At 38.2% G+C, this 20,714-nt stretch overlaps 2 protein-coding genes across 2 annotated transcripts; one reads left to right on the forward strand and one right to left on the reverse strand.

Moving 5' to 3' along the window:
- The first annotated feature begins 194 nt into the window (after positions 1-194).
- gnpnat1 (glucosamine-phosphate N-acetyltransferase 1) lies at positions 195-2,641 on the forward strand. Its single transcript, XM_033988331.2, has 6 exons — positions 195-356; positions 907-1,071; positions 1,158-1,220; positions 1,605-1,732; positions 1,819-1,880; positions 1,952-2,641. Exons 2-6 carry the CDS (start codon positions 918-920, stop codon positions 2,097-2,099), a joined length of 555 nt encoding a protein of 184 aa, XP_033844222.1. The 5' UTR covers positions 195-356; positions 907-917; the 3' UTR covers positions 2,100-2,641.
- Positions 2,642-2,650: 9 nt separating this feature from the next.
- styx (serine/threonine/tyrosine interacting protein) lies at positions 2,651-6,240 on the reverse strand. Its single transcript, XM_033988321.2, has 11 exons — positions 6,036-6,240; positions 5,706-5,738; positions 5,581-5,634; positions 5,403-5,500; positions 5,268-5,328; positions 4,969-5,005; positions 4,848-4,887; positions 4,718-4,768; positions 4,559-4,631; positions 4,387-4,477; positions 2,651-3,165 (listed from the first exon to the last, which is right to left on the reverse strand). The coding sequence occupies exons 1-11, from the start codon at positions 6,093-6,095 to the stop codon at positions 3,092-3,094; spliced, it is 672 nt and encodes a 223-aa protein (XP_033844212.1). The 5' UTR covers positions 6,096-6,240; the 3' UTR covers positions 2,651-3,091.
- Between the last annotated feature and the right edge of the window lie 14,474 nt (positions 6,241-20,714).

Here is a 20,714-nt window from a genome sequence, read left to right on the forward strand (position 1 = left end):
AACCAGATCCAATTAATTTTGATCGCTACAATTCTACACTTCTTAGCTTTAATAGCCTACTCTACACAATGTAACTTCAATAAGCAATCCATGATTCAGAGCCTAAACAATGAGAGAGGGCGTACGTTGACGTCATTACGCTGCGCCCACAGAGCGTGATGCCACGTCACACTGAAGAGCTCTTGCGGAAACATCGGATCACCGCAAAACGATGAATGAACGCGATGGTGTTGAGTTAGAGAAATTAATGCGCTCAAACCATCACTAAAAGTTATCCGTGGAACTTTACGGTTGAATACGACATACACCATTTGTGTTCGTGAGTCATCTGTCCTGTATTTCCTGCGTTTTTATTGGTAAGTTCGAAAGCTATACGTTTGCTAGCAACTATGTATGTAAACTATTTGTAGACTCATTTTATTTGTGTCTATCAGATGAGATGGGAAGTTAACTATTAAACATTTATGAGTCACACAATGTCTCTGTCAGGTCTTAACGTGAGTATGCTGTCAGTGGACACAGAAAGACAAAGTTTTTCAAGTGTGAACTCAAAGTGTCAGGGCACCTGTACTTTACTTGTAGTGCCACATTGTTTGCTTTCTATTATGAATGAGTTTCTATGTAGTTGTAGTTTATATGACTCATTGTGTCCTGGTTGTATCCGATAAGGACTCACACCTCTATAAATTATGTCATTTTGTTAACGGGCCAAATAAGGTCTTGGCACGTTATTTTTCTATTTGCCTGGTCAATGTCTGTCTAATATTTGTTCCTGACAAAGCTCAACGATATTATCTGTAGTAACTAACCAGCCCAAGATAATGATTAAAACCTGTGACGTGACTGATATATTATTACACGGGTGTGTCTGAAATGATTATTTCCTTATTTGCTCTGATGTGGCAGGAACCTGTGGAATGTTGCTGGACGAGACTCCGCTTTTTGACCCTGCTCTGCTTCAAGATTTGGACTGGAGCAGTAATAGCATCTCCTTTTCACCACCCATCTCTCCCTCTAACCCTGGAGAGGGCCTAATACTCCGGCCTCTGTGCACAGCCGACTTCACTCGGGGTGAGCACACCAGAAAACAGCACTTTTCAAGTGTCATTCTGCAGATAGTTTTATAACATTAAAGCAACTGATAACTTTTGTTTCAGGCTTTTTCAAGGTACTTTCTCAACTTACCAAAACTGGTGATGTTTCACAAGAACTATTTATAAGTAAGTACTCAACAGAAAACAAACATGCTATTTTAAAATATAATACAGTAAGTTTAAATCTTAATTGCACTCCTCCTCAAGTATGCTTACTTACCATACTATCATATGTGTTTTATTAACACATTTTAAAATTGGCAATATTTATAAAACTGAAAGCAGAAATGTGTGCACAAGTGCCCTGATGTTCTAGTTTTATAACAATAATAAGTTAACAAGGGAAGGGAAGGGCTATGTCACTGTGTGTAATGACACTTTAGAGCCCATAAGCTGTTGTTGGGGCTTTTTGGTTTGGTTGCTTGTGGGAAATGCATTTTCCATTTCTACTAAAAGTACATTATATACTAAAAACAAAGACAACTCTGTTAATACTATGTTTGCCCTTAGAAAAGTTTGATCATATGAAGAAAACTGGAGACTACTACGTGGTTGTAGTGGAAGACACACAATTAGGACAGATCGTTGCTACAGCTACACTTATCACAGAACACAAATTTATACACTCATGTGCGAAGGTATGTATTTAATTATTACTTTTTTTATTATTATTAAAATGCAAATAATAAATGTTGGGGTCTTTTGATGTAACTTGTATTTGTAGCGAGGCCGAGTGGAGGAGGTAGTGGTAACTGATGTATGTAGAGGAAAGCAGCTGGGTAAATTGTAAGTACACTGTATACTCTAGCATATGAAAAATGTATCATTAAATTCATATATTTTTGTTCTCCATAAAGGCTAGTTGCAACTCTTATTCTGCTCAGCAAAAAACTGGACTGCTATAAAATCACATTGGAATGTGCACCCAAAAACGTCACCTTCTATGAGAAGTTTGGCTACAAAGCTTCAGATGAGACCTACATGCAGTGTAGGTTCTTTGACTGAGATGAAAGCTGTGCAACATGGACCTTTACACATGCTCAGCCGATGTAACGGCATACTGAAGAACCTCAAGTCTTAAGACTTATAACCATAGTTTACATCCAAGGCAAGTTTGAAAAAAAATACACAATTGTGTGTAGGATTTAAAAAAATATATAGTATGAAGCAAATAATCATCTTAAATTGCAACTGTAGTCTTTATCATCACTTCATTTAAAGGCTGTCTGCCTTTACTTAAAAAGACAGTTGCCAAAGAAAAGCTGTTTTTTGAAGGTTTTTTTTTTTTTCTTCTGGGAGGGATGTGCTTTTGCTAAATGAGATTGTTGTCCAGTTTTTATGTTGAACATTATGTGGATACTTGTGGGATATTTAATACATGGGAATAGAAGTGATTTACCAGCATATTTAAGCTTCTGGTTTTGGAATACTAGAAAAATCCAAATACTATTTAATGTAATTTATTAAAATAATGCTCCTGTATTCTTGAAATCTTTGTGGTCCAAGAAGGATGGTGGACCTAAAACTTATGACAATGAATAAACACAAGGTAGCATTTTCTTCCAATCTAGAGTCAGTCAGACTTTTATTAAGCAGCAAGTTATTTTCCATTTCTTACCATTAAGCCTGATATTAGTCTGTACTCAATAATCCTATACTCCCAATAAAAGGCAATAGCTACTCCACACAACGTCTATGGCCTTGTTTAGTTTAGCCAACTGCCCTTTTCTGGAGATCTACAATTCAAGTATTGAAAGTGCATTATTGCAATACTGTCCCGCTGCAAATGCAAAATGCTTTAAATACTATAAAACTGCAAAATGCCGCCCGTCAGTGCATACAATGAGAAAAAAAAAATGGTTCCCTGCAAAAACCCATGTCTCAGACATGAGCCATCATCCCCATCCCTCCCCTGTAGAAAAAGAGTTCAAATATCTACATTTTAATCCCATTAAAAATGTAAAAAATGAGTGCGGTACGCTGCAGGTAAGTCAATCTTATCCATTCTGTGCAGCTGTAACCTGCATTGTTCCAAAATCTTCATCTTCCTCCAGACTGCGTTTACGACTCCCTGTAAAGAATGAGGTCAAGAAATTAGTGAATCTTTTATTTCAAGAGCAACTCTACAAAATTAAAGTTGTGTGATGTACTTGAAATATATGTTCTACAAAAGAAGCTACAAGTTTTGACTCAAGGGTTAATATTTGAGCTGCAACAAAAAAAAATGTTTTATGAAAATTAACATTAAATTTAAAAAGCCCTGTTAATACCTTGCCCATGCCCTATGTGTGGTCCACAGATATAATCAGTTTTGATGATGAGATGGTGTACCTACATGTTTTGCATTTTAAAAAGGGACTTATGTAGCCTGTGCTCTTAGTTTAAGACACTGCATTCACAAGTGAACTTGGACTGCCAGTGCTTTAACCTGCATACAGAGAACACATACAAGATTTTTTTATTTTTTTCCCCCCATTCTTATTATTGATACTTTGCAGTGACATCATGATGGGAGCGTTCTGCCTATATGCCTATGACGGAATGTTCAGTAGTTACCATGGTAACACAATGCACACATTAGCAAACACTACCAAAAAAGTTGAGATAATCTGAACATTCAAGAAAAACTACACAAATGGGTTTATACAACCCATTTTCACAGTGCCTGTGTTCAAAACATTCATGGTCCTGTTTACGAGCCTGATTTTCAACAAAAAGGTGAGTAATAAAAAAAACAACTGATGGCTAATGCTAGTTAGCTTGTGACTGTAATTACTGTATATGTGATAGCGACTTGTTTAACAGCACAAATCAGCTCACCTAATGTAGTTCCAACCAAGTTAGTTATTTCAGGTCAGATTGTGGTAAAATAACGCTCAAATTAAAGTCTAACTTGACTAACGGCTTCAGAAAGAGCAAAGACTTCAGTTAGCGTCGCACTCCCAGAATCATGTGCAGAGTATCAATATGGACAGGCCATGCTGCGTATCTGAACCTCCATCATTCATTGAGCTGCAAAAGCTACATTAGTGCTGATTAATTAGCTGGAGTATTCAGATCAGAGTAAGACGTTTTATGTTTAAACAATTCAGCATTACATTTCAACATTGAAACTAGCAACAAAAACTCATGAGACTCATTTTGAATCGTGATTGTTATAATCTGATGTTTTGGTCATTATCCAAACAACTTGGCCATCATGTCCATTGTTTAAGAATTACAATTGTTACATAAAAAAATAAATAAATCTTGTATATGTTCCATCACGTAAAATAATGTATGATGTACCAACCTGCCACTCCAGCTTGCAAGAAAGATCTGCCCAGTTGCATTGGTGACATCATTTTAATAGTCAATTTGGCCAAGTAAATTGCTTCATATTCCTTGGAAAAATATTGACAGTATTAATTCTAACATGTATGTATGGGTCACCCTGAATGTGTAAACAACATAATCATCAGTACTTGTAGCTGATGCACAAAACCCACATTGGGGTTGATGCAGAACCTTCTGTCCTGAACATGACTAAATGCATCCCTAAGAAAGTATTAGAGCAGGTTAACAGGCCACACACACTGTCATTTACTGTACAAAGTGTAAGGTATTTTAGGTATTCCATGTACCTGTATTTCATTCCAAAAGTTTCCATCAGGTATGCGATCACTAAGGCAGCACTGTACAAAACATATAATAGAAAATCATATTTGCATATTAGATGATGAATGAAGCATTAAATATCACCAAACAACCCACCTTCTTGATATCCCCGCATTCCCATGAACCAGAACCTTTCCTTAAAAACATTTTTTTTTAACAGTTAAATGTATTCATTCTGTATTCATGTGGTATTTGAAGAGCATTTGCAGATCCTTACCTCCTGATGCTAAACAGTTATCAATAAATTCTTTAGTCTGTGGACAACACAATACAGGTCAACAACTGTAGAGAAGTCATCATACAAGAGCAGGAGTGCCCAAACTTTTTTTCTGGGTGGGCCAAGAGCCAAACAAACATAATATGTTAGTTATTCTGCAAAGATTTAAATTTTTGAAATAACTGTCTTTAATTTGTGTGCTGTTTAGGTAAAAACAAAATCCCTATTTGCACTTACAAATCTCAGCAACCCCTCACTTTGGGCACTCCCTGATCAAAATGAAAAGCTTTTGAACTCACCATGGGGAAAAATCGTATTATATTCTCCACTGGTTTGTCTGCAATGTCTAACACCAGGTATCTGTAAATAAAACCACATTTATGCATTGATACTGCAGTAGCAGAATAGCACATTAAATACAAAAACTGACTCACCTGAATGTATGTGGAAAATTAGGTTTGATAAAATTCGCCTCAATATCTTGACGCACGCACACAATGTGTGTTATACAGTGTCTTTCCAGAATAGGCAGCTACAAAATTGTGATTATTATTAAGTCAGACCTAAACAAAACAAACTGGCGGTAAATATGTGTCATAAGTTTTATTTTACCTTGCTTTTCATTGCAGCAGAGTAGGGACCCAAATATAGTCCTGGTAATATCTCCTAAAGTTGAAGACATCATTAGGTTAGACAAAATACTGAAAAAAATAAAATAAAATAAATAACACACAAACCTGCATTTCTCGTCTCATTGGGTAAGCCCAGTCCTGTAACAGACAGTTTGAAGGCAAAGTTTAGACGTCGTTTCGGGTGTGACAGCTGTCCATGATATGCAGTGTGTCCCTGCCCCAAACAGTTACACAACTCCGCTAAGCTAAGTGCGAAAGCTAATGACACAAATGATCCGTAAACACGTATAAATGCTGCGTTTAAACTCCTGCATGTATTAGACCATCTTACACTGGATCAATGGATACTTAGATAAGCTAAGAGCCCCCGGCTAAAGAGCGGCAGTCACAGGAGACATGTTGTAGATGTTGGACATGTTAGCCGATAGCACTCACCAGCAGCTCCTCCTCCGTCACAGGCAGAGACGGGAACTGGAGTTTGCTCTCACCGTCCATTCCCGCGGTAAATCCAGATACGGTCGAGCCAATTTTTCAAGGATGCAACGTCTCGACTGCCCCTGTTAGCTCATCGTTTGGTGCAGTTTGTTTTGCGGATGCACATGTACGTCCGCCATGCTGCCCCTGTCAGCTTTGTCACGTGACCGAGTTAGAAGAGTAATGCTGCCACCTAGCGGCGCATTGATGTGAACTACGTCAGCTACAGTCAAGGATCTACAACAGTCTAGACTCTTCTAGTGCACATAAAAAGAAGAAAGCAAAAAACAGAGGTAGCTTATGTCTACTGCAATAGAGAAAGGCTTCTCATTTTCTAGTAGGTCAATAATAAAACACAATAAAATAAAAGTGGCATTTGGATCTGCCATAAATCTCTTCAGACTTCACAGTTCTGGTGTGTTAACACTGTGTTCACGTGCAATGACTTCTGCCTAAACATTAAAAGTGTGGGTCAAGTGGATAAGCGTAAAGCCTATCATTTGCCAGCCACTTCATGTAGGGCTAAGCGTATAAAAAGACTAGGCTGTTTAATTTTTTTTGCCACTTGCTATTTTGAAAGTGCGTGTTCAATTTTGAGCAGTAGATGGTGACAAAACACAAGAGTTCAAAGTGTAGCAGTGTGGTGGTTCTGTTTGTCGTCTCCATAGACTGTAGACCTGTGGTTGTTGCCTGACTGAAGGTGCAGGTGTCTCATTACTATCGGCCTAATGTTTCTGGTGGAGGGTTTGTCACCTTCTTATCTCCATTGAGTTTGCATTGCTTTGCCTGAAATGTTCCACAGTATGACATTCAACGTTCATTCCCAACTTCCTTATTCAATACAGATGTTTTATTGCAAAAAATGATGCTTTGACCGGGCTTTCCACAGATCCGATCTGTAACTTAGCCTGGTGGCGCCACCTGCTGGTCTCCATGGAGTTTAATACCATAGCCTAGTGACATAGAAGCATGTGGCAGATTACACCGGAATAGTTACATAGTGCCCCTTCAAGTTTTTTTTTAATTTTTATATCTTTTTTAATTTTTATTTTTAGGTGCTTCATTATAGGGTGATAATAAGGGTGCATGAATAATATGTGGGCTCTTAATGGTGTATTTACTGTAGTAGGCTATTTATTGCAGAGCGTCGCTGGTCTCTGATGAGGTGAGTCGTGTTTCCACTAGAGTGCTATCAATCCTGCTTCATTAAAGAAATATAAGAACAAGCCTCGGCCTCCAGCTCTGTGTGAGCAGAGGAGTCAGCCCTCTTAATGAATCTAAATTCCTTCTGATATAATGCTAGAAAAACTAAATCTTATTTAATGTCAGATGACTCTGACCATACACACGTCCCATTGCATTCATTATTTAAATGAATTAAGTGTTGTGACAGGTTAGATAAAATGAAGTATAGTTTTATATTAAAATCTGCATGTGTGATAGGTGATCCTTGGGCACGTGGGAAAATATTTATGAGCTCTTTGACCAAATGATACTACATTTCTGAGTTTTCTATGAGTTGCCCATTTCATATAGGCTAAAAGCAACAGGTTTGCCAGAAAAAGGGCAGACATTACTGTTAACCAATGTAACAATAACAATAATAATAACAATAATAATAATAATAATAATAATAATAATGATGATGTTTAGTTATCTTAGAGTTTTTCCAGATGCTCAAAGTCACTTTACAATTTTGTGCATTATGTTATATTTTTGTATGACGCAGAGTCTGAATTTTTAAAAGAATTGCAAGTAATTACAGGGCCTCTGGGTCCTCAAGACACAAATTTAGACAATGCAGGATTACTGACACATGAATCGATCAAAACAGAGCTCTGAGTAAAGTCACGATAAGAGAATAATATTATGGTTAAAAGCTGAAAGCGAAGTAGATTTAGCATATGTCTCCTTTATTTATTAGTTCCTATAAACTGTTTCATAACATTCATAATATGCATGCAAATGTTGGTGACTATAAATATATTAGCTAAGGATCGTCACACATTCTCTATCAGTCTCTTACCATGCACGTTATGTCCTGGTGTCATTCTGTGTGTAGAAAACATTAGGCTACATTAAAAGTCGCGTGTGTTTTGGTGATTTTTGTCTAACATAAACATTAAACACTGTTAACAGTTGCTCCACATCTGACAAATGCAGCAGCACACCTCCTAAATGTGTCAGACTGAGGGAAGATCTTTCATTTGTGGCTGTAGGATCTGACTTTGAGAGGTTTTAACCAGAATGCGTTGGCGCCCATGGGAAATCTCCCTTTGGCTCGCATAAAGCTGGCCAATCAAAATAAATTGGGAAGACTCCTGTCACAGTGGAGTGCAGCTGCTCCACCATCGTGTCTTCACTCCTGACCTCAGCAGCACATGCATATAGGCCTAACACAGAGGACGTGGTGCACAAGCTCAGCCTCACAAGACCATGGTAAAATTCTGTTTCAGTAAACGCTAAATAAAAAATAGTCTCATGAGCTTGACCACGTTTTTTGTACACACATAAATTATTTCTATACCCTTTTCTTCCTAAACAATATATGTGGTGTTAAAACTTGTAGCTTCACTGGGTTAAAAAAAAACGTGACTGAGCGTTCTACACAAGACACATATCATGCCAGGAAATAACAAGATCTTTCAATTTCCCTTGAGTGTGCGTAAGTGTTCCATGTTCACTTATATATATGTCGTTTGTGCATTCTTCCACAGACGCCCTCTCTTCCATAACCACTCTACTCTGGGCAGACTTGTCTTTGATCCTTGGAGCCCACGCCTTTCACCCCTCCTTGACAATCCTCCAGAGGTCTTATTAACAGACACACTTCTCATGTTTTATTGCCTATGATAAAACTATGCCTCTGATCTCTCATTACAAACCTACTTGTTGGAAATAGGTTGTGCATCCCCAGGCTTAATGCTGTCCTTTAGCAGGGTAAAAATGTTAACTGCACAGAATACAGTCAGAACATGTAGGTCCCTGTACATTAATATGTCATCATACAGCCAGTTTCACTTTAACCTCTGCTAATGCGTGTGGGAGTATGTCAGAAAAAAGAAATATGTGTTCTGAGGACATGTGAGTAATCCAATAATGTGTTTGATTTTGTTATGTTTGCTGTAATTCATCCGTCAAATATAGTTTCACGTATTTGCTTGAGTGAATCATTTACAGCTGCCCTTTATCAGGATGGGGAACTCAATGATACAAAGTTCATGTGCGGCCCTGTGGAGACACCAAAAGAAACTTTCACTAAGCACGATGATGCACAATGCTTTGATTTAAACGTTCGTAGTCCTAGATTTGAATAACTACAAGATTCTAACTATTGTGTTTGGCAAACCTCTCAATGCTTGAAGTAGATGACAGATAAGAGATGATCCTTGATTACACCAGGCTGTGTGGGGCCAGTCTGTTTGGAGTTTGTATCCTCCCCTGTGGATTTCATATGAGTGGATTGGTACACTTAGGTCACGTGACAAATACCTAACCAGTACTATTATATTGTTACTTTGAGGTGGGGGAACTCCTTACAAATACTTATGTTAATGTAATTTTTGGGACATAAAAATTTCAGTAGTTCCATATTAAATTGTAGAAATCACTGAGTACTTTACAAGTCCAAATTGTGCAATCGACATCTGTCTCTGTTGCTCTCTATACAAACACCCAACAGCACTGCACTGTCTGCTCAGAGAATCTGCAGATTGTGATTTAAAATAACTAATTCAGTTTGAAACTTTTTGACTGATCCAGTTTTGCATAAAAGTGATCTTTAATGCTTCTAAATGTGTGTACTCTGAGTAATATTTTCATGTGTACATTTTACTTTAACTTAAGTACAGTTTTGGCTACAGTACTCGTACTTTTAATTGAGTACATTGTTAGCCTTGTAACTGTATTTTTACTTCAGTACAAATTTTCTGTACTTTTTCGACCAGTGGTTACTGGTTACCACTAATAATTTGCATGCTTTATTGTATTATGCTGTGTACTGTCAGTCTCAGATAGAAAGGAGGAGTGTAGAGATTTTCACATGCTGTCTCTGAGAAGTCAGAAACAGCACGAGAAGCAAATGAAAAGAATGCAAAACACTTATCCTCCAAACACTCACCCAATGCAAAAATCAAGTCATGCACATCCGGTGCACACAAATTAGCTATGTACAAATGTAACATTATTGTGATAAATGGACAAAGCCTATGCAAAAGTGGCTACAAAGTGCACACAAGATGAGTATTTCAAGTGTCTCTCAGTGACGAGGGACCCTCACCATGATGCCAAAATGCTGTCCTTACATTGCATGATGTGGCAAGGGCCGTTCATTGCTGCTTGCGGCTATATTTATTATTATTATTATTATTATTATTATTATTATTATTATTATTATTATTATTATTATTATTATTATTATTATTATTATTATTATTATTATTACTCATTTTTATGTTATGGCCAAGGCCGTGCTATTTTTCCTAAATATTTCTTGGGTTTGGAGAAAGTCAGAATTTAGATTAATAATTTAGAGTCATCAGTCCTGGTAACATGTCCCATGTGTCTCCTTTCACCTGAAATATAAACTAATATCGTGTGAAAGGCACTGAACACATCAGCAATAATCACCTACAAACAAAGCATCTTCTTCTCTTTGAATAAGAGCCTACAAAAGGTTTATCTTGTGGAAATATCTCATAATTCATCATTATCTTTACAATATTAGTGCCCCTGGGAGCTGAGAACAACAAGCTGATCCACTGCTTTCTCTTCGTTTTTTAAAAGCAGCATCTTGTCTCTGATTAATAAAGGTAATTAAATCATGGGGTAAAACACATCCATAGAAGAGGGCTTGGCTTTAATTATCACTGCTGGCTCTGTGTGGTCCGAGCAGCACAATAAAAGTGTGTGAGAACCTGAAGACTTAATTAGAAGGGGCGCCGTATTTCCTGGTGCACACCCGCCCTTTGCCGCCTGAGATTTACTTGATTGCGGTTAGATTGGAAGCAGGAAAATGAGAAATGGAGGGGCTTTAGTTCCACAATTACTCGCTGGGCTTTCATTAGGCTGGCTGTTGTGTGATGTGCAGCGCAGATATTGCATCAGGAGAAGTGTTGTCCTGTGGGTCTGAAATAAGGACACAGCAGTGTTTGGTTTGCCAGGCCAGCCAAGAGTATGCTTCTCCAATACTTTACAAAGAGGTGTAACCTGGACACCAGTATTATCTCCCCAAATTCAGATGGGCGTGATTGACAGATGGATTGAGACATTGCCTGTTCATAATAAAACAAACATGGCTGCTTGTGAGGAAAAAACAAACACAACAAAAACAAAATATCGTTGATTTTTGTATTCATATAATCCCCTAACTATAGTGTATTTAACTGGATCAAAGAATTCTACCTCCAGCCACAAGGGGTCAGTAAAGGAATTAATTATTTATCGATATCTTTTAAAGTACAGCTCTAACTGTAAGTAACATTTTGCTCTCTTTTGACTCACTCATTTGAACATTTTTTCCTTCAAGAATCTGTCACTTTTGTGTAGGATCTAACAAGTTTTACAAATGATACTGATGATTGCGGTACATGACCCTTTCAGAAGGCGAACTCTCTCTGATTTTTGAGTTGGTTCTTGCTCAGGGAGACAACTGCCCACTCAGATTGTAATTGCACATGACACTAAGCAAACAGGGAGAGCAGAGCCGCACTTTGTTCTAACACCTGCCCACATTCCTATGATTTCTAACACTTGAGCTCATCTCCCGCTGCACCGTTCCACGACTCCTGGTGACATCTGAACTCAATGTGTGGACTGCGTTTCACTCATCTGACGAGGAAGACTTCAAAGATGCGTTGGCCAGTTGAGTAAAAACATCTTGATAAGACTTGATAGGAAAGTGATGAGAAAATGCAGAGAAAATGTAGTTGCATAGCCTTTATTCTCAGATTTAGTATAATATTTTAACTCCCATCAAGATATTTTTCAGTGGGAGTTTGTCATGTGACTGAAGAAGGATTTATTATGTGCACATTTTATTAGTTCATAATTCAGTAAAATGATAGGTCCACTCATAATTATCTTGGCTTAGTTACTGTCACATTGTACTGATTAAACTTAAATATGTATTTCTCAAAATCAATAATTATAGGTATTTTCAAATGAATAAAATTTACAGTGAATAGATCCTTTAACTCTGATCAGTTACGGCTGTATTTAGAGCATTAGCTTTCCTTTACTGTGAACAACAAAGACAATCACAGAGCAAATGTGATTAAAGTAGTGCTAATGAAGGGAGGTGATTGGCAGGGGGATTAACCAGTCAAACAAATGCATGGTTCCTTCGTGTCAAAACAAACATGGTTTACATTTTTTTTTGACTGATGATACACATTTGAGAGACACATGCTACAAAGAGGCTGTGAATGCTACGTCCCAAATGACGACAGCTATCTGATGTGCTGTATGGTCTCGTTCCAGATCCTCCTGCATTCAAAAGAAAGTAGCAGAAACTGACTTGCCAAACACGCAAAGAAAGCAAAGGAGGTGTTGAGATGAACAGGAGTTGCATGTGGGAAATGAATCCTGGCGAGTATGTTGTGATCCAGTAGACATGTTGACACTGCTACTGGCTCTGATCAGATTGTACATTTGTTTATGTGTAGACTCAAACCTCTCGCCACCACTTCGATGTGTAAAAAATATAGATATATTTTAAAAGTCACTACATAAAGAAATTGTAGTGGCCAAAAGTAAATGTAATGGGCAAATATACAGAAGTGATAAGTAAGTTAAACACATTCCACAATAAAACAGTGGCAATACGTGTCTGAAATACTGAGGTCCTGCGTTAGCTGCTTATTTCGTTGTACATTTCCACTGCTTTGTGATTTTGATATGCCTTTGTGAACTATAACTCATGGCATCGTTAGCTTGATTGATTGCGAGTGCCAAACAGACGGTTGGAGAGTCAAAACTTTGCGCACACAGAAGATTGATAGGCCTGAAGAGGAGGAGAATGTGCAGGAGAAAAGCTGCTGCTCTCTCCTTGTCCTCCACATGACAGCACTGTCACATGATGAAGAGAGCACTCTAGGGCCCAACTCCTTCCTTCAACTTCCACACACTGAATGAAATGTAGACATTAAACAAACACTGTTTGACATTTGTCTTTCTGTGAGTGGTTTTGATTTTATGTTGGATGCCCTTCCTGAAGCTGTCTGATCTGTTCTTGGGATCTGTTCTTGGGATCAGCAAAAAGAAGCCACTGTCCTCTGACCTCTGGAGGATGTAATATAAAATAATAATATGTTCCATCCACTTGATTGCATATGATGAACTAAATAGGTTATGGATGTCAAGTAGATATTTTGAATGTATTATTACCACATGTCATAATAATTTACTAATTAGGTCAAATCAAGTGCAACAACAAAAACTTAATAGCCTTTTAATCTGTCTTTTGTATATATAATTATCCGCTGAAGAATTATAACCAAACCTCTCAAATATTGTTCAGCATTTTTCTCCTGTCTGTATTTGTCAGTGTAATTCTGGCAGAGGAGCCTCCCTGTTGTAACCAGGCCCCCCGCTCGCTCAAACACCGCATCCTCCACAATTAGCAGGATGATAGGATCTGCCATAATGAGACTACTTATTGCCAACACAACACATGCTAATGATAATTGTAATAGCAGCAGCAATCATTTCCGTGATACTCACCATTCTCATTTGCATTCACGGCTTGCCTCTCGCCTCCTCCCTCTCTGTCTTCAGATTGACAATTTCACCATTTTGTCTTTGTTGAACTCAACTTCTTTTCAGTAACTTTATGAGTTCCCTGTCTCCCTTAATCTCCTATTTGAAACAGTTTTCATTCATTATTGCTCCTACTGACACAAACTGCCAGCCGGGCAACAAATCAACATCTTTTTAACTTTAGTACCACTTAGCTGCTATAGTGCTTATTCTGCAGCCTGCTCTGTTGTGGGAGATGGATACGATGTGTAATAAAGTGATACAAGCGGCGTGTGTGTGTGCATTGGCAGCTCAGACAGGGATTTAAATCAGTGTTATAGTACTGTACACGGTCAGGTTGTTATGAAATACAGCTGTCATCCTGCTGTAACTCAGCCCCACCACGACCTGATATTCAGTCCAAGTGGAAGCATGATTTGTTAACTACTCATTAGGGACAAATAACACTCTCAATAATGCAAAGTAATGTGCTTTTAATTGTGCTGTTTATGAGAATGTAGAAAGAGCTTTGTGACTGAAAAGATAACATTTTATTTGGAATGCACCACTATTCTACAGTAAGTTGAAAACATGGCTTAATATTGTGACATACTTTAAATAAGTTATTTTATTAATTATTTCAATAATACAATAGCATGTTTTGCTTTAAATGTTACAGATATATTATGAAGAATGAACCATCCAGCCACACAACTTGTCTGATTGACAAGGAAAGCAACACAAGGAAAACAGAGGTTGGCTAATGCGAGTATGTTAATTGTCATCAGAAACGAGACCATGAACAAAAGCCAAGGACAGGGCTAAAACTCCATAATACCCCTCTAAAATATTGAGATACATCATGACTTGATGGGCCTCCCCTTTGCACTTACACATCACCCTATCACTACACTAGAAGAGAGTGTGACAGATGGTTTGATCGGACCACCCTTTGGGGGCTGTTCAGTGGTATCTGTGTTCTGACATATTCAGTCAGGCCTTCCTTTTGCAGCAGAACTATTTTTCAGATGCTGAGCTTTTGGCTGGACTTGTGCTCTGCCCCATCAACACAGCCAACTTCTTTTCTGGAGTAGTGGAATCCATCTTTGTTTGGAGCCAGTTGTGACCCCTCTCTGTGTTGACACCATCTCCCTGGTGTTTTTCCTCAGTCATCAAGCACAGACTGGACTAAGTTGTCCTCCTCACCACTCCTCCACCCGCATCCCCCATGTTGAATCTCTCCATCACTGTCGCCCTCCGCTCTACTTGGCTGGACAGCGACCATCCCACCCCCCGCACAGAGCAGCCTCTTTGTCTAATTCACACACACACACAGAAATCATTCTCCTCTTCTCTCTCTCTCCGACCAAACGCCCATCTACGTCTCTCTCTGTCAATGTTGTGGAACGTCTGGTTCGCTCTGGGATACGCAGACTCATCCATCACCACGGGCCATGACTGGGATGCATTATGTTGCCTCCTTTCTAGTGTAGTGCTGCATATGTCAATGTTCGACTAGGAGGATAACATACAGTACGTCATTTGCTAAGTTTGGATACATGTTTTTTCTAACAAGAGGCTAGTGAATTGTAGCCGTTAAAGATGCACTGTCACTTTTCTGGTGGAGGGGTTCACAGCTGTTTGTCTCCATAGAAATATTATTACTTTACCTTTGTGGCATTCTGAGTGGGTCTTATCCTTAGCGTTCACAAGTGTCAGTATCAATGACAAATAGGAAGTGTTACAAAAACGCCACTCCAGATTTATCTAAAGAAATAAATCCTGAAGCACATAGATTATTACATTGGTTTTATTTATAAATCCACTCATTGAAGTTTGGATTAATTCATGTTTAGAGCACAAAATTACAAGGCTGAAGGAGTAGGGCACGTTAACATATCTTTAGGCATAACATCACCACATTTTGACACAAATAACGCACATTACCGCATCCTGAATGTTCCAGACTATGGCTTTTTTTTTTTTTAATGCAAGGTTTCTTTCATAATAAACCCCCCACTAGAAAACTTGTTGCACGTTTAAGCATTCTTCTCTATATAATCACCAAAAAAGCAAGTCACACCACCAACTCCTCCTCAAACATGTGCACTCAAATATAAATGTTAAAAAAGTATTGTAGTATTGGTAATATTATTATTAGTAGAGGCAGCCCGATATTTGTTAGAATAGTAGTTGTAGCAGTTGTTGTTTTAGTGGTCTGCATGGTAAGATTTGAGAATTGAACCACTGTGGGGCGATGATTTTGCACTTGTGTGATGTTTGTACACTTACATTTGCATCCTCTCAGCATGTGACACTGTTCTCTGTGCAGTTAAAGCGCATAAGATTCTTCTGGAGATGTTAATGCTCCCAACTCTGATGCCTAAAATGCACCCATCATTTTGTGCCACTTACCCTTTAACACTTGAGCATACCTGGAAAATAACAGATAATGTGATAATGTGTCAAGAAGAGCAGCTGCTGAGCGTCACACAGTCACAAATGTGCTCTCTCCATCTTCACAAAATGTCTTCAGCTTTTCTCTTTAGAGCAGTATTTTTCACCTAACAGATTTGAAGTGACGTGAAAAAGAGGTACTATATCTTAAAAAGTGTATATGTGGTAAACAGATTTTTCGAGATGTACCATGGGCTAATGTATCTTCATCATAAACTTACCACAATTTTGTTTAATTTCATTGCCATGTTTAAATAATCTTGAATTCTAATTCCCACTGCAACCCTTCCCTCTTCTATGTCAGTAGCAACGCAAATCTATAAAGCTGTTTTTTGTTTTTTTTAAGATCTCCTCATGACTCCATCTGTCTTCTTGTGATCAGTGCTCAAATTGCCTTGGATTTACTGCTAGCAGCCATTGTTTTTAATTGTTTTGCTTCATTCTAGTTTCTGTTTAATGCCCCAGAGTATGCAGTATTTTGTGCTGGCCAATTTCATGTCAACTGTGATACATTTCCCAAATACACACTCATTTAAGTCATACTACAAGAGATAGCATGGGTAAAGTTGTCTGCAAGTATTTTTCAAAGCCAAATATGAAAATAAGACACACACGAGCCAGCTTTCCAGTCAAGCATAAAAATTAAAACATGTCCAAATAAATGCAACCCACTGTACAGAGAGACACACACATATAGTAGTTTGCTGTAATTGTCTTAAAAAAAGAAAATATATAAATGAAATAAATAATAAATATATGAAATAAGCTAAAAATAAATAAATAAACAAATAAATAAAATAAAATAAAAATAAAAATTAATTAATTAATTAATTAACACATAATAATTAAATAAATAAAGAAAGAAAGAAAGAAAGAAAGAAAATGCCCTTTGCAATGTTTATCTTAAAGACGCTGTAATGATAATTATTTCTGGGCTCAGTAAGTGATGTTTGTGTCGCTTTACAAAAAAACAAAACATTGCATTGCATTATTTCAACAGCCAAGCGCGTCTGTGTTTGATGTCTTACACAAAACGCCGCTGAACCATCAACTTTCATTCTGCCATTTTAATCTTGCTGAGTGATTTTTGAAAAGCTGATTTGGATGTGAGCAGCAGCCACCTGAGGTAAGGTCTTGGGTTTTTCCCCTCTCCTGACCTTGCCATCCTTCCGTAGGTCTCTTGTGGCAGTAATACATCTTAATAGATCAGCTCTGCCCGTGCTGAATTATAGCCAAATGCTGCCTGTCTGAGATCTTTTTAAATGGGTGCCACTGCCTAATAGACTAACTGGGGCTGGGTGTGAAGTTATTAGTCTGTGGAAGCACCCGTGGCTCCACCAGAACATCCATAAATAAACAATATAGCCTCTGGTTGCAGCCCCTTGTCCTTATTTAAAGAGCTTCACAAGAATTTACTGTAGAACGTTTCTTTGCTGTCAAAACAGTATTTCTTAAAGATTATATCAAAGAAATAACAGATACAAGGAGGTAGAAGCTGGACCCCAAATTACTGCTGTCTACAACTGGGGGCTTTGTCTCTGTGTCCTCCAGAGGACCTTCCAGCTATGGGCTCGCCACTTTTCCTGACAGATTTGTAAGATGCCAGCGATGCACAAACAGTGGATAAGGTTTTGTGGCCTTGGTCTCCCCTGGGGAATTTTGATTAAATCCATACAAATGACGCTGAGCCCACAAATAAGAGCTTATACCACTTTAGTTTATTTCCACTGGGGTTGAAGGAATTTCTCAAGCTTAGGCTCTGGGAATGCAGACTTGCAAGTAATGATTTAGCAGATTCTTGGATATATGAACCAAACTACCATGCAAACAAACAAACAAATAAATAAATAAATAAATACACATATGGTGACTGATACAAATGTATATCTTCTGTTTTAATAAACCGATGCTGCAAATGACAGATCAGAATGTATCTTTTACTATGGACGAGGGATTACAGAGCCGTATCTACACCAGGACTAACCCAGGATCAAACCAGGACCAAACAAAGACAAGTTTGAAGCCTGCCTGAATAAAACCTCACATAATGATCAAACGCAGATCTATGAATTTGAAATCATGCAATCTAGTAGCAATTTACCACCCGGCCCAATGAAGTCGTAGCACAGAAAGAATGGGCAGTGTTTCCTCTGAGATAACAGCGGTGTAAAACTTGGATAAGATCGCATCAGGCTCGAGAAAATAATATTTGCTCCCAGTTGTGAAACAAGCTTTGAACAGTGGGGTTTATGTACTGTATTGTGGGGTAAAATCAGTAATAACAGTAATCTGGGCTCCGACCACTAGTCAAGTGTGAGCAGCGATAACGCCTCCTCTCCCCGGCCTCTCCTTTCACTCCTAATCTCCCTTGTGCTGACTGGCTGCCGTTTAAGAGGCGCTTTTCTCTTTTAGGAAGGGGTCCCAACAGGGCTTTAGCAACACTGGCGACAAACCCTACTAAAAGATAGTGTGAAAATTGCTTTCTGCGTCTCTCCAGCCATTACAAGCGGAGCAATTTACACCCACATGTCCCCGTGCCCACTTGACACCAGGTGAGAATTTAGAAGGAAAGGGCAGATGGGGTTCGGAGATAGAAAGGACAAGCATGAGGCACATTCATAAAAAAAAAAACTGTACTGTATGTGGTAGATTGGTCAACTACATGTAAATCAATCAGTGACTTTAAATGCATTGAAATACCTTAAATTTATTTTTGGAATATTTATAGATGTATAACGTACAGCTTTTTACTTTATACTATAAGTGAAAAACGCATTCATGTTGGGTTTTCATACTTTTGGGGACAGTTCTGCCTGTTTTCTTATTTATCCCCAGTCTAGCTTCGTTTCCCAGCCTGTTCCGGTCCTTTGTTTGCTGCCATTTATTAGTAATCAGGGGGGTAGCCTATATGTTCTCCGCTCTGTTCAGTTTGGGAGGCTGAATTGTCACTTGTTCATTCCATTTGTTCACCTAGAGAGACACGCAGGCTCTGTATTTCAATTAAACCTCATGTATTCACTGAGACAAGGAGTTGTGGCTGTGTTCTTTGTGTTGCACTTGAGTCCAGTTTACTACCTGCGTGACAATTACATAGACTTACATAAATTTCATGGACGCTGACTCTATACCTTAGCCATAAAACTACTTGCGTAACCTTAAGGATGTGTCGAATCTCCCCACTTAAACCATACCTCAACCTCAACCTGAGTAAGACCAATTTGGAGTTCACTCTATTCCTCCCTGTTCACTTTCAGTAGAGAACTCACCAAAAGTCTCACAGCTAATATTACATAAAGTCATCAACAATGCTCCCTTTTCTCTAGGTGGCATGAAAATAGCTTTCATAATCTGTATATATTATGCTGTATGAGATCAGCAGCCTTATGTAAAATCACACAACCGAAGGGAGGGGTACAGTTAATGACGCCGCCTGTGGCAACTTCTTGAATAAGGTGGATAGTGTGATAGTTTTGGACACTAACTGTTGCCGCAAGACGTTAGTAAAAGGCGTTTTAATTAATGTTCTGTTTAGTTGTGTGAAAATGCAAAGTACAATTACAATTTCATGCTTATTTTTGTCTCAACATATTGACATGAGACAGATAAAAGTGAGCCAGTATGTCGTTCATCATAAACGAATCTCCAGACTTGAATGTACCTAATCTGACAGTGGTCTAAATATAAAAGGCCTGTGTACGCGTGTGCGCTGGGCTGGAGCTGTGTAAATGCATGCTCTGTGACTGCTCCTGTTTATTCATAATCAGACGGATCTGAGCCAAATGTAAAACACAGCAGGCTATCAGCTGGAAAATGCATACTGCATAATAATGACCGGAGCAAATCAACAAGAGGAAAAAAATCAGAACGCTATAAATTGGCATGTTCCCAATTTTGCTTCATCTGTTCACAGGCTGTTTAAAACCTTGTTCCGTGCCTTTTTATATCGACGTGCTGTTTCATAATCCACAAGTTTAAAGAGATGAAAAATGACAACATGTATCCCGATAATAATGTCCAAAATATATTGTTTTATATTTTGAATGGTTAAAATACTTAGAGAGGAAAAAGCTGATTGATACAGATTTTCAGCGCTGCACAGCTTTGTAAATTGTAAATATTATACTATAGTCTATAAGGTCATATGGCCCAGCTCCATGCGAGTGCAGCTTTTAGGCCAAAACCAAACCCACGTTGTGCAGAATGAGACATAAAAAATGAACTGGAGTCACTGACGTATTTATTGAGTTTCAGCTTCCTGTTACATGATGCCTTCTTGAGGACGGTTGATCATTCAAAATAGGCCTGTCTCGATAACATATTTAGAAATGCAGTAAATAGAGACGATAAATTGCAATATTGACACTCATTTATGCCACCGACACACAATGTAAACCGCAAAAACTATTCTAAATGTACAATATTGTTAAAAAAAACACACTCGAGTAG

This window comes from Periophthalmus magnuspinnatus, chromosome 3 (assembly GCF_009829125.3).
Source record: "Periophthalmus magnuspinnatus isolate fPerMag1 chromosome 3, fPerMag1.2.pri, whole genome shotgun sequence".
Lineage (NCBI taxonomy): Eukaryota > Metazoa > Chordata > Actinopteri > Gobiiformes > Gobiidae > Periophthalmus > Periophthalmus magnuspinnatus.

Coding starts and splice junctions, on each gene's coding strand:
- gnpnat1 (XM_033988331.2), top strand. CDS start 918: ATGTTGCTGGACGAGACTCCGCTTTTTGACCCTGCTCTGCTTCAAGAT. Junction 1,072..1,157: donor CACAGCCGACTTCACTCGGG/GTGAGCACACCA, acceptor CTTTTGTTTCAG/GCTTTTTCAAGGTACTTTCT. Junction 1,881..1,951: donor GGAAAGCAGCTGGGTAAATT/GTAAGTACACTG, acceptor TTCTCCATAAAG/GCTAGTTGCAACTCTTATTC.
- styx (XM_033988321.2), bottom strand. CDS start 6,095: ATGGACGGTGAGAGCAAACTCCAGTTCCCGTCTCTGCCTGTGACGGAG. Junction 5,329..5,402: donor AATTTTCCACATACATTCAG/GTGAGTCAGTTT, acceptor TTTTATTTACAG/ATACCTGGTGTTAGACATTG. Junction 4,888..4,968: donor TAACTGTTTAGCATCAGGAG/GTAAGGATCTGC, acceptor AATGTTTTTAAG/GAAAGGTTCTGGTTCATGGG.